At 32.9% G+C, this 18661-nt stretch overlaps 1 protein-coding gene and 1 pseudogene across 2 annotated transcripts; both read right to left on the bottom strand.

The window, feature by feature from the left end:
- Positions 1-3954: 3954 nt before the first annotated feature.
- Positions 3955-5946, bottom strand: LOC143579565 (acyl-coenzyme A oxidase 3, peroxisomal-like; annotated as a pseudogene). Its single transcript, XR_013143488.1, has 6 exons — positions 5409-5946; positions 5097-5214; positions 4877-4984; positions 4611-4783; positions 4428-4526; positions 3955-3975 (listed from the first exon to the last, which is right to left on the bottom strand). The product of XR_013143488.1 is annotated as an acyl-coenzyme A oxidase 3, peroxisomal-like (transcript).
- Positions 5947-10933: 4987 nt separating this feature from the next.
- On the bottom strand, positions 10934-12906 carry LOC143579564 (acyl-coenzyme A oxidase 3, peroxisomal-like). The gene is made up of 6 exons (XM_077062823.1): positions 12369-12906; positions 12056-12173; positions 11837-11944; positions 11571-11743; positions 11387-11486; positions 10934-10954 (listed from the first exon to the last, which is right to left on the bottom strand). The coding sequence occupies exons 1-6, from the start codon at positions 12824-12826 to the stop codon at positions 10934-10936; spliced, it is 978 nt and encodes a 325-aa protein (XP_076918938.1). The 5' UTR covers positions 12827-12906.
- Positions 12907-18661: the final 5755 nt, after the last annotated feature.

The raw sequence follows: 18661 nt of genomic DNA, 5'->3' as shown, positions 1-18661 counted from the left end.
CCTCGCGTACGTAATGTACGATAAAGAATTTTCGTATTCCATCCTTTACCTATATATATAGGGGATGGTTCAAGAGATAAATCATTTTATTGCAAGAAATGCAAGAAGTGAATTCTCAGCATTGATTAAGATGGATCAATGGCCTACATTAGTTATGGCATATTTGTAAATATTTGTAATGGCTTTAAATAAAAAAGGACAGCGTGGTAATTTTCCAACCATGTTAAATAAAGAAACCTGGTTATTGTCAACTAGAATCTCTTTCATCACGCTTAAGTCCTCCCAGTTCCCAAACACATGATAAGAACAAACTCTAGACATACTTTCACATATTGGACTCAGATTCGTACAAACCATGGTTAGTTTGTTGAAGATTCGCTAGTTTTTATATAAAAGGGAAAACCTAAATTGTGTTCTGAGTCGATGTATCGTAGGCGACTACGGTGAAGAAATCCTATTAATTCAATTTTCTTTACTTTCTTGAAGATTCATTCTTAATTGTATATCAAGGGGCTGATTTTTTGTTTAAACCATCAAAGTGTAGGCATCATCTATTGAAAGGTTAGGGTTTTTTACAATTCTTTTTTGGTGGATTAACTGAATACGTAAGCCATTTCAAAGTGAGAATACCTACATTAAAAGTACCATCCATTGATTGCGTTCCAACTTAGCGATTGTATGTTAATAGTGGAATCTGGTAAAAATAGGATTGGTTTTCTTAGACTTTGATTTATAATACTCCTACATTTTAATACACAATTTTGTGGTTGATTATTATTAACTAGGGATGAGACCGGTACCGAAAATATCGATCCCGAAAATCGCTAATTCTTGGTATCGGTACCGAAGGTTAAAATTCAGGAAATACCGGTACCGTACGGGTATTACACACAAATTAGTATGAGTTTTTATATTGTGTAAGAAATGTGTTTATTGTGTAGCATGTCAAAATTTGTTGTATAGCTACTTAACATGTAACAGTTTATATGATGATTATAGATTTATTGATACAGTTTCTTAGTATCTAACATTTGTAGTGCCAAATTTATGTTCAGTTTGTAAATGTGTTCAACTTAAAAATGTATGACATATTGTGTAGGGAACTTGGTTGTAGTTTATGGAATGAATATGGTGTAGGATGTTATTGTGTAGGAATGAATATAGTGTAGGGTGTTATTGTGTGTAGGAATGAATATAGTGTAGGATGTTATTGTGTGTTTGGAATGAATATGGCGTGTAGGGAACTTGTTTGTGATTTATGGAATGAATAGTGTGTAGGATGTTACTGTGTGTAGGATCTTTCGTTTGCTGTGTATGATACCATTTTTGTTACTTATGGGGGTAGTGTTTGTTTTGTATGTAGGTTGTTAACTGTTTTTTGCTCAATGTGTGGGATGTCAACTAGTGTATCACTACTAGAAAAATACCTTTTAATGACTAACAATTTATGACTCGCGGCTATTTATGACTCGCAAATGTGTGTGTCATAGAAAAAGAGTCATGTTTTCTAAAAAATGCATCCAAAAGGACTATGTAAAGGTATAACTTAATGAGAAATGATATAAGTACCCTTTCTGTTAAAAAAAGAAAAAAGAATACCTTAAGAGCTGAACAAATTATTAGATCCTCCTATTTTACTAATTAATACAAGTTTTCTCGTGACATTTCTACAACTACAAGCTCATTTCACTAAGTTGTTTAACTTTATTTGGTTTTTGAAATTTTGTAGAAACCACTAGGTGTTGGCCGTGTTAGACATTAAAACTACTACTTGTTATTTCTGGATTCCTTAAGGCCTATCGATGTCAATCCGTAGCTGAGGCAAATTATCGATGCGTAAGTTATACAAATTATTGAAACATTATATATTATATTCTTTGAATATTTCAAATTTTATATTGTAGCGCAATGATAGTGTACGCTGTAGATGAGTACTTAATTTCTTAAAACGGAAATTGAACTGCACGTGTTATTATCATATCTTATTTGAACTGCACGCATACTAATCTGCATGCGCGCGCTAATATTATTCGCGCGCAATGCAGCGCAGATTTGAACTGCACGCCTAATGTCTTTTTTTTCTTCTTAGGTTGGTGGAGGCAAAGAGGTATACACGGATGCGAATCTTGATGCGGTTCGTGAAGAATGGTCGAGCTATGCGGTTCAGTTCGTTTTTCGAGAATGATTTCTTGTATTGACTAAACAAATATTATTTGTAACATTTTGATGCGGGATGCTTAATTAAGAAATGAAATAAAAGGTTTATTTTGTATAATTGTGTCATTAATTTAAATATTAGTATGCATAATAATAATAATAATAATATAGTAAAAAAAATTTTTAAATACCATGACTCGCAAATTTGCGTGTCATAAATTATAGTCATAAAAGCATGTCATAAAGTGTAAGTCATAAAACGCGAGTCATGAAATGTGAGTCGTAAATGCGAGTCATAAGTTATGACTCGCGAGTGCGAGTCGTAATTGATTTATGACTGGGCTATCAATGACTCGCATTTGCGAGTCATCTGTACCCATTTATGACTCGCAATGCCAGGGGTGGATTTATATAGAAAGGGGGTGGTTCCCCGGAACCACCTGAGTTTCGAAATAATAGTGTGCTTTTATATAGAAAATATTATAGGAACCATCTTATAAATTAGGAAGGAACCACTCTAACCTCAAGTATGCTCGCTGGTCGGCTGGTAAAGATTTGTTTTTGTACAGGTGAGGTCGCGAGTTCGATCCGGACTTGCTGCGTTTTTTTGGAACTGTTGGTTTTTTTATTTTTTTTTAACTAAGCGTTATTACCTTATATGTTATATCATATTAGGGTTTTAACTTTTTACCAGTTACCACATATCCACAGCCGCCCTCTCAAGAGTCACGCGCGCACACACAGCCGCTGACCTGTTCTCCGACAGTCCGACCACCGCCCACCGCTGCTAGCCCGCCGGCGCTCTCTTTTTCCGGCCATCCACACTCCAGAGAGCTCTGCGGCTCTGCCTTCAGCCTTCTACAAAGCTCGAAATCTCGAATCTTCCCACTTTAAAGGTATGTTCACATTCATTTGTTAAATGCTAATTACTTGTTCTTGTTAATTGTTATTTATTGTATTTTTATTGTGTAATGAACTTTGCCCGAAGCATCGAACCGACCCGAACCTCAAACCGACCCGGAATTATTTTATGTCAGACTCTTTGAAATTGAAGCGTCTATAAGTAAGTAGTGCACCACCCGAAAAAAATTCCTGGATCCGCCACTAGCGCAATGCGAGTCATAAAAAGCCTTTTTTCTAGTAGTGTATAGGATGTCTTCTTTGTTCTGTATGATATCACGTTTATTATGTATGCAAGAAATGGTTATTTTTGTTTTTGTTTTTTGTATGTTGGTTGTTATATGTGTTACATCTTTGGAAATTGTGTGGGCTGTGACCTTTATATTTATCGTTTTTAGACTAGTACATGAAAACTGTGTTTGCGATGATGATTGGACTTACGTATAAAGAAAAGTTTTTTGAATATTTTAATTATAACTTTTAATATTTTCTCTAATGGAAATTTACGTTGTGCAGAAGTTCGTTCTTCATGAACTACTTGAACAAGATTGGTCATCCAAACGTGGGGGCAATGTATTCCTTAACACCAATTAGGTTGTTCTTATATGGGTCACACAAAACCATTACGAAGATGCTGGAAATTTTTCTCTTTCTCATGTTGTAGTGTATTATGATATTACATGGTAATCTGTGTAGTATTGTTATGATGTAGGATGGTTATTCTTCATTAATAAATATAAAATTATCATAATATAAAAAAACATCTGATGATACCATAAAAGTCTATGATCACTCATTTTGAAACATTATAAAATTGAATTGAGGTATCAATAATCGTTGATATTAAAGCCTTTAGAATTTTACCTTAATTAAGTTTAGTTTACTAAAATAAACCCTCTAGCATTTTACTATTATGCCCTACAATTAAATTTAAATAGAAATGAAAAAGATAAATTGTGATTGGTTGAATTCATTTTTTCTCATTTCTTGCAATAAATTGATTTCTTTCCTGAACTTAAACCTATATATATATATATATATATATATATATATATATTTTATAGTATTATCATTTTTACTACGTGCTACTATCAATTATACTATAGTTGAACTTTGATTTCCTTTATTATTGCCGCATACATATGTAGTCAAGAGCTAAGGGTCTCTCTAAAAGCCACCTCTCTATCCCAAGGTACGGTGTGCCTACATCCCACTCTTCTCAGACCCTACTTATAGCTTTGCTATTAGTGGGACTTCACTGGGTATGATTGATATATATATATATATATATATATATATATATATATATATATATATATATATATATATATATATATATATATATAACGTATTAGGTCAAATTCACTAACCTGATCCGGATCTTTTATTGCACTCAAATATTTCCCGTCTGGTGACACATCAGCAACTGAATTCAACAAGTTCTCTCTGGTATCCGAAGATTGTCAAACCTGAAACACGAATCGGGTCAAACGGGCCAGTCAACTCAACACAGACATTTAAATAACACAATATATAATGATTTCTATTCATACCAGATTCGACCATTATCAGCACCATTCAACCCAATTTTATGTCCGCAATCAGCAATACGAACATTTGGACATACATTTCCGTTTTCGTCCCTGATCTGGGCGATAAAAGCATGCATTCCATCATTCACACCATTGATTTCAAGTTGTGAGAAAACAATAGTATGTGTAGCATGCTGAAAACATAAAGAAAACAGAGTTATGAAATAATTTAACATTTATCATATAGTAGAATAAATGAACATACTGTAATAATTATTAAGTCTTACATTAGCAGCACCACCAATCCAGTACTTCTGAGCAGATTCACATGGAGTGTTAATGATAAATTCACTGGTACTTGCATCATATCTAGTTATTGTTTCAATGCCTCTAACCTGAATAATAATAATAATAACAACCACCACAACATCATGTGACGCGTTAGATTGTATAAACCGACCAACATAAACAAAATTAAATAAAAACAAAAAAAAAATGTTTACATACATTGCTTCCGTGTCCTAACCCGGTCATTGCAAAGCAGCCTTTGACTTCAAAAGTCTCGGTTGACTTGAACCATTTATCATGGTGGCGTTTTGTTCCCATGAAACGGAGCGCACCGCCCCTGAAATTATCATAAATTGTTAAAACAATTGATATAAAAACAAGATGTCCCTACACCTTGGGTTAATGTTTTATCGGGTCAGGTTAAGTTGAAAATGACAACAAATCCCCAAAGGTCAAACACACACTACTAAACTTAATAAACAATCAACTTTAATCCAATAAAAAAAAGTCAACTAATTTTATATAAAATACCATAAAAAGAAATGAACACCAAGCTTAATCCCCAACGAATGATCAAACACACCAACAGTTTCCGCCATTGCAAACATCCACAAATCCCCATCCGGAGCCGGTTTCTCAAACCACCCGTTAAACAAACCCGTATCCCTCAAATACCCGATTCGCCTCATCGTCATCTCTCTTTGCTGCTCCATCGACTGGTTATAATCCGGTGTAATAAACACTCTGCCACCTTTGTTTTTAGGAGAAAACAGAGGACTCTGTATCATTAAATTGAATATGTAATCAATTATATCAGCACTTTGACCGTCTAATAGTTTACGTAGTGATTTGGTGTTGAATGTTGGTTGTGGTTCTGTTAGCTCCGGTGGGGTGTAGCTGAGGCATGGGGTGACGTGGAGGAGGATGTCGGTGGTGGGTGGTTGGAGGTGGCCGGAGATGATTTGGGTTCGGAAATTGATGCGATCCATTGATGGGTTTCGAAGTTGAGACGAAGAAGAACATATTAATAATCATCATCATTGGATTGGTTGATAAGATATGGGATTTGGTATTGCATTATTAATTTATTATGGGAAGATGAAGACGACGAGGAGTCAGTAGTTGCTTATGAGCTGGTGCAATCAGTAATGTGCATTAGAACTCAAACTATCAGATTGGTTAACCAAACCATTACTAAAGGTTTGGTTTCACGATTTGGACCAGTTGCGTAATATTTTTAAATGATTTACGCGCTCTACGAATATAGCATTTCTTATAAGAACATAATAGCTTTCATATTATAATTATACTTGAATGCATAATTATATTATTAATAGAACAAAAGTTATTTCATTAAGTATTATGAAATATTAAAAATAAGTTACATGCTAGTGTATACAAAAGGGTTGTGTGTGATTGTAATGTTAATTTTGAAGACACCAATAACCAGGCAGTGTCTCTGTAGGCCAAAATATGTTTTCATATGGAAACAATAGATAAAAATACTATACGACCTGGCCTGACCCAACAATCTATTGCTTTTTGTTAATCTTTTGTTTGACTGGTTAATGCTTCTCTATGTAACTGCACTTTGTTTGACTGGTTAAAGGTAAATTCTTGTCATTCTGCAGTTCTTGTTGTTATTCTATATGTTCCTGTGATTTTTTTCTAATTTGCGTTTTTGTATTTTGAATATGCAGTTGTGTATGTGTGTCATATTCATTGGCAATCAATTAGTAGTACGAATCAAATCGTGTATAAAAGAGCCCAAGTCAGCCCACCTCTGAAAAATGCCATACGAAAGATGGAATGGGGTTTAGGGTGGGTAGTAAACTGTTGAAACTAGTTGTATCGAAGAAAGTTGGTCAGTTCAGTTTCAGTGGTATAATAGGCTCGTGATGGCTGTTTAACCTTCTAATTTCTAAAGCTTTTAAATGAACCATACACAACTGTGTGTGTGTGTGTTGTATTCATTTGCCATCTTATATATTCAAATAAAATGTAATGTAAGTATATAACGTTGTTGAAAGAACTTTCAAACCTCCATAACCGAAACACCAACCCGATTGAGCTTTGTTTCTAAAGATCAAGGTTGACTTATGAGGTCGGTTTTCAAGCTCAAGTTGGTAATTATTCATGTGGTGCTTTATAATACATATGCTCCTATATGGCCGTCCATATGGTGCTTTATATGTATATGATTTTTTTATTTTTAGTTTTTTTAATACAAGATAGTATGTATTATTAGTTATTTTTGTTGTAATGTTATATAATATATTGGTTTTTCTTTAAATATATTGCTAATATATTAAATTAAGATCGCATAAATAATGCTCGTTTTGGCTTTCGAGCTTGATAAGTAAAGCTCGGCTCGGGCCTGTGCTTGTTTATTTAGCGAACTTATTAGGCCCGCTCGAGCTCGTTTAAGCGTGGCTCGATTCAAGCATTTAACGAGTCGATCTCGAATAGCTCGTTAGTTCTACGCAAAACCTTAGCTGCTAGGTTCCAATTTTTTTCATCATAGAACATAAAATCCCTAGATCTGGAAAGTAGCAAGTTTGACTCACTAAAGTTAATTGTTGGTCATGTTAGCTATTTGTGTATTAAGTTAACCAATTAACCCATGAATTGGGTATAATTACAGGGAGAAGCGAAAAGTGACCTAGAGATAGGTGTAGCAATTGCCATTTGCCAACAATCCAACATTTATAAAACACCGAGAAAAATTGAAGCAGCTCGTGAAATTGGAGCAAATATGGCCAGTTCGTCTAACAAAGTCATGTTGAATGTTGATAATCACTTGCTCAGCCCTTCAGTAAATGAGTCTGGAAAATAAGTAAAATCAAGATGTTTTTATTTGTTATTTAATTGTTTCTAGCTGACTTTTGATTTGTGATGGAGATCATATTTGGTTGATAACATGGTTTCAAATATTGAATTGCATATGTGGAATTGCATCAGAATCCACAAAATTGTTCAATGAAGTACTTTTTTATTATGAAGCTAATTAGAACCTGCACAAAAATCAACCCATATGGCCATATTGATTTAATGTTTGGTTTAAAACAATACAAGTTTGAGCCGAGATTAGGCTCGTTTAACGTTTTTAGAAGAAAATATAACAAGACAAAACAGTAAGTAGTTAAAATGTAAATGAGTAGAAAAAGAAAAAAGTATTTAAAAAAGAATATAGAGATAGATATAGAGGATAGGATGTGAGGTGTTCTTTAAAGTGGGAGGCAAATTTTAAAAAATAATGGTTTTTTTGTTAAATTATAGGGGGTAGAGATGATGGAATGAATCTGAATGCTCTGAGGCGTAAAAGGTATGATGATGGCCACAAATGAAATGAAAAACAAAAAGAAAAAGAAAAAAAGTTGAAACCACAAAAGGAAGTTATATAAATAGTAAATAGATTTAATATCACTTGTTTAAAATTTATATATTGTGTTTACCTTTGTAATAGAAAATTTTTATTGTACTTACTAATGCTTCAAAAGCAATGAGTATAAACGATCTTGGTTTGTTTGCATCAAATATAAATAAGAGATAAATAACAGCTTTGAGTAAGACATAACTTAAACATTTATCTAAGGGGGTCGAAAATATTAGACTAATTATAAGTTCATACACATAAAAACCAATTTTCCGCCCATGGTTTTGAGTAATTTACGTCATTTCTTATATCTATACTATATATAAAGAAATTTTCAAAGACATCTTAATTTTTAAGAGGTACAACAAACATTACTAAGCTTACAATCCTTAATGCATGTCTTAACTTCTTTTTCAGGGTAAAGGTGTCTTTCTAACAATACTTACATCTTTGGCTACTCAATTATCATCAACTTTTACTATATAAACAATAATTACATTTTTGGGCCCCTTAAGTAAAACCAACTACCCCTCACGATTTTTAAAAGATCATAACTATTTCATACATTAATATTTAAAAAAAGAAACTACATCATAAAAACGAGAATTTTGTTATCTTAATTTGAGTATAGTAATGTTATACTTTGTAATTTTAAAAAATTCTCATGTTATACGAATATGATTTACGACCGACAACCGGGTTTTAGCAAGGCGTTTAACATCTTATTTGAACTGCACGCATACAAATCTGCATGCGCGCGCTAATATTATTCGCGCGCACGCAGATTTGAACTGCACGCCTAATGTCTTTTTTTTCTTCTTAGGTTGGTGGAGGCAAAGAGGTATACACGGATGCGAATCTTGATGCGGTTCGTGAAGAATGGTCGAGCTATGCGGTTCAGTTCGTTTTTCGAGAATGATTTCTTGTATTGACTAAACAAATATTATTTGTAACATTTTGATGCGGGATGCTTAATTAAGAAATGAAATAAAAGGTTTATTTTGTATAATTGTGTCATTAATTTAAATATTAGTATGCATAATAATAATAATAATATAGTAAAAAAAAATTTTAAATACCATGACTCGCAAATTTGCGTGTCATAAATTATAGTCATAAAAGCATGTCATAAAGTGTAAGTCATAAACGCGAGTCATGAAATGTGAGTCGTAAATGCGAGTCATAAGTTATGACTCGCGAGTGCGAGTCGTAATTGATTTATGACTGGGCTATCAATGACTCGCATTTGCGAGTCATCTGTACCCATTTATGACTCGCAATGCCAGGGGCGGATTTATATAGAAAGGGGGTGGTTCCCCGGAACCACCTGAGTTTCGAAATAATAGTGTGCTTTTATATAGAAAATATTATAGGAACCATCTTATAAATTAGGAAGGAACCACTCTAACCTCAAGTATGCTCGCTGGTCGGCTGGTAAAGATTTGTTTTTGTACAGGTGAGGTCGCGAGTTCGATCCGGACTTGCTGCGTTTTTTTGGAACTGTTGGTTTTTTTATTTTTTTTTTAACTAAGCGTTATTACCTTATATCTTATATCATATTAGGGTTTTAACTTTTTACCAGTTACCACATATCCACAGCCGCCCTCTCAAGAGTCACGCGAGCACACACAGCCGCTGACCTGTTCTCCGACAGTCCGACCACCGCCCACCGCTGCTGCCCGCCGGCGCTCTCTTTTTCCGGCCATCCACACTCCAGAGAGCTCTGCGGCTCTGCCTTCAGCCTTCTACAAAGCTCGAAATCTCGAATCTTCCCACTTTAAAGGTATGTTCACATTCATTTGTTAAATGCTAATTACTTGTTCTTGTTAATTGTTATTTATTGTATTTTTATTGTGTAATGAACTTTGCCCGAACCATCGAACCGACCCGAACCTCAAACCGACCCGGAATTATTTTATGTCAGACTCTTTGAAATTGAAGAGTCTATAAGTAAGTAGTGCACCACCCGAAAAAAATTCCTGGATCCGCCACTGCGCAATGCGAGTCATAAAAAGCCTTTTTTCTAGTAGTGTATAGGATGTCTTCTTTGTTCTGTATGATATCACGTTTATTATGTATGCAAGAAATGGTTATTTTTGTTTTTGTTTTTTGTATGTTGGTTGTTATATGTGTTACATCTTTGGAAATTGTGTGGGCTGTGACCTTTATATTTATCGTTTTTAGACTAGTACATGAAAACTGTGTTTGCGATGATGATTGGACTTACGTATAAAGAAAAGTTTTTTGAATATTTTAATTATAACTTTTAATATTTCTCTAATGGAAATTTACGTTGTGCAGAAGTTGTTCTTCATGAACTACTTGAACAAGATTGGTCATCCAAACGTGGGGGCAATGTATTCCTTAACACCAATTAGGTTGTTCTTATAATGGGTCACACAAAACCATTACGAAGATGCTGGAAATTTTTCTCTTTCTCATGTTGTAGTGTATATGATATTACATGGTAATCTGTGTAGTATTGTTATGATGTAGGATGGTTATTCTTCATTAATAATATATAAATTATCATAATATAAAAAACATCTGATGATACCATAAAAGTCTATGATCACTCATTTTGAAACATTATAAAATTGAATTGAGGTATCAATAATCGTTGATATTAAAGCCTTTAGAATTTTACCTTAATTAAGTTTAGTTTACTAAAATAAACCCTCTAGCATTTTACTATTATGCCCTACAATTAAATTTAAATAGAAATGAAAAAGATAAATTGTGATTGGTTGAATTCATTTTTCTCATTTCTTGCAATAAATTGATTTCTTTCCTGAACTTAAACCTATATATATATATATATATATATATATATATATATATATATATATATTTATAGTATTATCATTTTTACTACGTGCTACTATCAATTATACTATAGTTGAACTTTGATTTCCTTTATTATTGCCGCATACATATGTAGTCAAGAGCTAAGGGTCTCTCTAAAAGCCACCTCTCTATCCCAAGGTACGGTGTGCCTACATCCCACTCTTCTCAGACCCTACTTATAGCTTTGCTATTAGTGGGACTTCACCGGGTATGATTGATATATATATATATATATATATATATATATATATATATATATATAACGTATTAGGTCAAATTCACTAACCTGATCCGGATCTTTTATTGCACTCAAATATTTCCCGTCTGGTGACACATCAGCAACTGAATTCAACAAGTTCTCTCTTGGTATCCGAAGATTGTCAAACCTGAAACACGAATCGGGTCAAACGGGCCAGTCAACTCAACACAGACATTTAAATAACACAATATATAATGATTTCTATTCATACCAGATTCGACCATTATCAGCACCATTCAACCCAATTTTATGTCCGCAATCAGCAATACGAACATTTGGACATACATTTCCGTTTTCGTCCCTGATCTGGGCGATAAAAGCATGCATTCCATCATTCACACCATTGATTTCAAGTTGTGAGAAAACAATAGTATGTGTAGCATGCTGAAAACATAAAGAAAACAGAGTTATGAAATAATTTAACATTTATCATATAGTAGAATAAATGAACATACTGTAATAATTATTAAGTCTTACATTAGCTGCACCACCAATCCAGTACTTCTGAGCAGATTCACATGGAGTGTTAATGATAAATTCACTGGTACTTGCATCATATCTAGTTATTGTTTCAATGCCTCTAACCTGAATAATAATAATAATAACAACCACCACAACATCATGTGACGCGTTAGATTGTATAAACCGACCAACATAAACAAAATTAAATAAAAACAAAAAAAAATGTTTACATACATTGCTTCCGTGTCCTAACCCGGTCATTGCAAAGCAGCCTTTGACTTCAAAAGTCTCGGTTGACTTGAACCATTTATCATGGTGGCGTTTTGTTCCCATGAAACGGAGCGCACCGCCCCTTAAATTATCATAAATTGTTAAAACAATTGATATAAAAACAAGATGTCCCTACACCTTGGGTTAATGTTTTATCGGGTCAGGTTAAGTTGAAAATGACAACAAATCCCCAAAGGTCAAACACACACTACTAAACTTAATAAACAATCAACTTTAATCCAATAAAAAAAAGTCAACTAATTTTATATAAAAATACCATAAAAAGAAATGAACACCAAGCTTAATCCCCAACGAATGATCAAACACACCAACAGTTTCCGCCATTGCAAACATCCACAAATCCCCATCCGGAGCCGGTTTCTCAAACCACCCGTTAAACAAACCCGTATCCCTCAAATACCCGATTCGCCTCATCGTCATCTCTCTTTGCTGCTCCATCGACTGGTTATAATCCGGTGTAATAAACACTCTGCCACCTTTGTTTTTAGGAGAAAACAGAGGACTCTGTATCATTAAATTGAATATGTAATCAATTATATCAGCACTTTGACCGTCTAATAGTTTACGTAGTGATTTGGTGTTGAATGTTGGTTGTGGTTCTGTTAGCTCCGGTGGGGTGTAGCTGAGGCATGGGGTGACGTGGAGGAGGATGTCGGTGGTGGGTGGTTGGAGGTGGCCGGAGATGATTTGGGTTCGGAAATTGATGCGATCCATTGATGGGTTTCGAAGTTGAGACGAAGAAGAACATATTAATAATCATCATCATTGGATTGGTTGATAAGATATGGGATTTGGTATTGCATTATTAATTTATTATGGGAAGATGAAGACGACGAGGAGTCAGTAGTTGCTTATGAGCTGGTGCAATCAGTAATGTGCATTAGAACTCAAACTATCAGATTGGTTAACCAAACCATTACTAAAGGTTTGGTTTCACGATTTGGACCAGTTGCGTAATATTTTTAAATGATTTACGCGCTCTACGAATATAGCATTTCTTATAAGAACATAATAGCTTTCATATTATAATTATACTTGAATGCATAATTATATTATTAATAGAACAAAAGTTATTTCATTAAGTATTATGAAATATTAAAAATAAGTTACATGCATAGTGTATACAAAAGGGTTGTGTGTGATTGTAATGTTAATTTTGAAGACACCAATAACCAGGCAGTGTCTCTGTAGGCCAAAATATGTTTTCATATGGAAACAATAGATAAAAATACTATACGACCTGGCCTGACCCAACAATCTATTGCTTTTTGTTAATCTTTTGTTTGACTGGTTAATGCTTCTCTATGTAACTGCACTTTGTTTGACTGGTTAAAGGTAAATTCTTGTCATTCTGCAGTTCTTGTTGTTATTCTATATGTTCCTGTGATTTTTTTCTAATTTGCGTTTTTGTATTTTGAATATGCAGTTGTGTATGTGTGTCATATTCATTTGCAATCAAATATATTACGAATCAAATCGTTTATAAAAGAGCCCAAGTCAGCCCACCTCTGAAAAATGCCATACGAAAGATGGAATTTTTAGTGGTATAAACTGTTGAAACTAGTTGTATCGAAGAAAGTTGGTCAGTTCAGTTTCAGTGGTATAATAGGCTCGTGATGGCTGTTTAACCTTCTAATTTCTAAAGCTTTTAAATGAACCATACACAACTGTGTGTGTGTGTGTTGTATTCATTTGCCATCTTATATATTCAAATAAAATGTAATGTAAGTATATAACGTTGTTGAAAGAACTTTCAAACCTCCATAACCGAAACACCAACCCGATTGAGCTTTGTTTCTAAAGATCAAGGTTGACTTATGAGTCGGTTTTCAAGCTCAAGTTGGTAATTATTCATGTGGTGCTTTATAATACATATGCTCCTATATGGCCGTCCATATGGTGCTTTATAATGTATATGATTTTTTTATTTTTAGTTTTTTTAATACAAGATAGTATGTATTATTTAGTTATTTTTGTTGTAATGTTATATAATATATTGGTTTTTCTTTAAATATATTGCTAATATATTAAATTAAGATCGCATAAATAATGCTCGTTTTGGCTTTCGAGCTTGATAAGTAAAGCTCGGCTCGGGCCTATGCTTGTTTATTTAGCGAACTTATTAGGCCGCTCGAGCTCGTTTAAGCGTGGCTCGATTCAAGCATTTAACGAGTCGATCTCGAATAGCTCGTTAGTTCTACGCAAAACCTTAGCTGCTAGGTTCCAATGTTTTCATCATAGAACATAAAATCCCTAGATCTGGAAAGTAGCAAGTTTGACTCACTAAAGTTAATTGTTGGTCATGTTAGCTATTTGTGTATTAAGTTAACCAATTAACCCATGAATTGGGTATAATTACAGGGAGAAGCGGACCTAGAGATAGGTGTAGCAATTGCCATTTGCCAACAATCCAACATTTATAAAACACCGAGAAAAATTGAAGCAGCTCGTGAAATTGGAGCAAATATGGCCAGTTCGTCTAACAAAGTCATGTTGAATGTTGATAATCACTTGCTCAGCCTTCAGTAAATGAGTCTGGAAAATAAGTAAAATCAAGATGTTTTTATTTGTTATTTAATTGTTTCTAGCTGACTTTTGATTTGTGATGGAGATCATATTTGGTTGATAACATGGTTTCAAATATTGAATTGCATATGTGGAATTGCATCAGAATCCACAAAATTGTTCAATGAAGTACTTTTTTTTGATGAAGCTAATTAGAACCTGCACAAAAATCAACCCATAAGGCCATATTGATTATCATGTTTGGTTTAAAATAATACAAGTTTGAGCCGAGATTAGGCTCGTTTAACGTTTTTAGAAGAAAATATAACAAGACAAAACAGTAAGTAGTTAAAATGTAAATGAGTAGAAAAAGAAAAAAGTATTTAAAAAAGAATATAGAGATAGATATAGAGGATAGGATGTGAGGTGTTCTTTAAAGTGGGAGGCAAATTTTAAAAAATAATGGTTTTTTTGTTAAATTATAGGGGGTTAGAGATGATGGAATGAATGTGAATGCTCTAAGGCGTAAAAGGTATGATGATGGCCACAAATGAAATGAAAAACAAAAAAGAAAAAGAACAAAAGTTGAAACCACAAAAGGAAGTTATATAAATAGTAAATAGATTTAATATCACTTGTTTAAAATTTATATATTGTGTTTACCTTTGTAATAGAAAATTTTTATTGTACTTACTAATGCTTCAAAAGCAATGAGTATAAACGATCTTGGTTTGTTTGCATCAAATATAAATAAGAGATAAATAACAGCTTTGAGTAAGACATAACTTAAACATTTATCTAAGGGGGTCGAAAATATTAGACTAATTATAAGTTCATACATATAAAAAACCATTTTCCGCCCATGGTTTTGAGTAATTTACGTCATTTCTTATATCTATACTATATATAAAGAAATTTTCAAAGACATCTTAATTTTTAAGAGGTACAACAAACATTACTAAGTTTACAAGCCTTAATGCATGTCTTAACTTCTTTTTCAGGGTAAAGATGTCTTTCTAACAATACTTACATCTTTGGCCACTCAATTATCATCAACTTTTACTATATAAACAATAATTACATTTTTGGCCCCTTAAGTAAAACCAACTACCCCTCACGATTTTTAAAAGATCATAACTATTTCATACATTAATATTTAAAAAAAGAAACTACATCATAAAAACGAGAATTTTGTTATCTTTAATTTGAGTGTAGTAATGTTATACTTTGTAATTTTAAAAAATTCACATGTTATACGAATATGATTTACGACCGACAACCGGGTTTTAGCAAGGCGTTTAACATCGTCGGGTTACACTGACACTGGTTAAGCGTTCGATGTCGGGTTACATGCGTACCGACATCGGTTACGAGTCAGATGCCGCGTTACACACGTGGTGACGCTAGATTTCATGTGTTCAAGCGTGGGTTACCCGTGTACCGAATCTGGTTACGCATCCGATGATGCATTATGCGATTATCGTCGTCAAGTTACGCTCGTGCCGGTAACGACTATGTGGTCGATGTTGCATTCATTACATGTGTATCGACATTGGTTACAAGTTTGATATCGCTTTATGAGACAGATGTGGGTTTGTGTTCGTTCCAATGTTGGTTGACGCACATTACACGCCTACTAACGTCAAGTTGTGTGTGCCATATCAACATATTTTGTTCAGTTGGAAAATAACACCACCTAATTCTAACCCGTTTGAAAAATAACACCAGCCCATTTTGACACGTACATAATCACGTAATACATGCTTGCAATTTTGCACGTACATAATTACGCATAAAGAAAAATAATTACACACATTCTATGATAATTACTCAACATATTTTCATAACTGATCATGATTATGATCACACATATTATACGCACAACACACCTAGGTATAAAGAAAATCATTTTTTTTCTTTGAAAAAAAGTAGTATAGCAAAAAAAAAAGTAGTTTGTGTATTTTAGAAAAAATATACTTATGTAGTTTTTTAAATGCATGATTTTATGGTGTTGTTTTTTATATAATAATGTCGTATAGAAAAATTATCAATGCTTTAAAAGTTGAAGAATTATGCTTAATTTAGGTTCTCGTATAAGGAGGAGAAAAATATAAATGCAAATAAAGTTCAGTAGTTTAAGTAAATACAAGTGTTAAAACACATTAGGAATCTTATAAATAATTATGGATATAAAATAAAAAAGTTAGAAAAAAGAATGTATGTAGAATTTTGAAATTCATTTTAGTGTGTGTAAATTTGTGTTGTATGTTTTTAGTTTATTAGTGACCGATTCAGAAAGTGCCACGATTCGTCTTTACTCTGAACAATACGAAAATGGTTCATCTCATTTGATATTTTTTTACTATTAATTCTATATAATAAACCTTCTTATATGTATTGATAACTTTTGCTAAATTGACATAATTCAACACTCAATGATAATAATAGATTGATGATGGTGCATATCAGTAATCTTTCTTTTAGATCTACTATTATAATAAACAAATATCATTGTTGTGCCAGTAGGGGCAACACATAGGAACCGGTTTGATCAGTAAAATTAGAGTCAAAACTAATCATTTTAAGAAAAATACTCCCTTCATCCCCTTAAAAGTGTCATGGCTTGAAAAACACAAAGTTCAAGGTAGATTGAATGATCATTTTTTTTGCTTACCAAATGACAATAATGCCCTTGAAAATTGGGTTTATCTATATTGTTATTATTGTTACTTGTGTATGTTTAATGATAAACTTGAAAATTAGCTAATAAATTTTGAAAGTGGACAACTATAATGTGACAAACTAAAAAAGGAAATATAGACACTTTTAATGGAACGGGAGGAAAATTACTTTTGGTTCGGAACATGTTTTCCTTACACTTTTTTTACCTTTACACAAAAATATAAAACTCATTATAACTGTTTAGTTTCTTGTATGTCGTTGGAGTTGAGTAAAGTGTGTCAAGATCATCAAAAATTAAAAGTTTAATAAGATGACATGTTTGAAACCAAAAAAAATTATGATAAAATGCGTATGACTTTACATTGCACTTTCTTTGCTTCTAATTTTATTACCTAAGGATTGAGTTAGAAAGATTATTTTTTATTGGTTATGGATGGTTAATAATTTAATATCATTAAACCCTCAATTTGAATCATTTGGTAATTTTTTTTACTGATAGAAACTCTTGCAACTGTTAGTTAGGTAGCAAGATATGTTGAAACTAACAGAACAATATATTTAGAAGAAGTTTGTTTACATTTTCCAGCTCTTTAACTTTTTAAAAGTTTTGATGTGTTTATTTTTACATGATTATTATAACTTGAAAACCATAATAATATAATAAGATAATTTATGAGATTTAATATTTCAAACCCGTGTAATACACGGGTTTATAACCTAGTACTATATAAATACAAGTTCAGTTCTTATACTAAGCAACTGACTTACTTAACTCTTTGGTTAAGTAAAATCTTAGAATTAATACATCGACATGATTAAGTTGTATGATATTTATGATAATAAATTGCCATACGTGTTCATAGGTTTATATTTAATAGAATTAAAATTGGAATTGGAGTAGAATGTTTGAAAAATTTATAATACGTTCGCTTGATAAGTTATTTAATGAAATTGGAATTAGAATTCTTCACATCTCCTCCCTCGTTGACTTATTATTTTTTTTCTCAAGCTTAAAATCGAAAAGGGTTGGGAGCTTTTTTTTCAATAGCGTGTATATGGTGGTGATGAGTTGGGGGTGGGGTACCTCTCCTAAGAAAAAATCAAAATTATATAATAATACAATTAAAGAGTTTAGTGCCGTAAGTCTCGGTTGGGCTACTTTACGGCACCATGTTGGTCTTTTTTGGTTTGTTTTAGTTTCGGTTCACAACAAACGCGGTCCATAACAAACATAACGAAAATCGACTGGATGCCAATTATTTTTTGTTTATGTTTTAGTTCCCGTATCGTAACGAACGTGACGAAACCGATCGAATTCGAGTAGACTAAACACGTTTTGTTTTAGTTCCGGTTCCGTAACAA

The sequence above is a fragment of the Bidens hawaiensis genome, unplaced genomic scaffold (assembly GCF_021521415.1).
Source record: "Bidens hawaiensis isolate Kalapana, Puna unplaced genomic scaffold, B.hawaiensis_p1.1 tig00029871_1, whole genome shotgun sequence".
In the NCBI taxonomy this organism is placed as follows: Eukaryota; Viridiplantae; Streptophyta; class Magnoliopsida; order Asterales; family Asteraceae; genus Bidens; species Bidens hawaiensis.
This window is presented reverse-complemented; position numbering and strand designations above follow the sequence as displayed.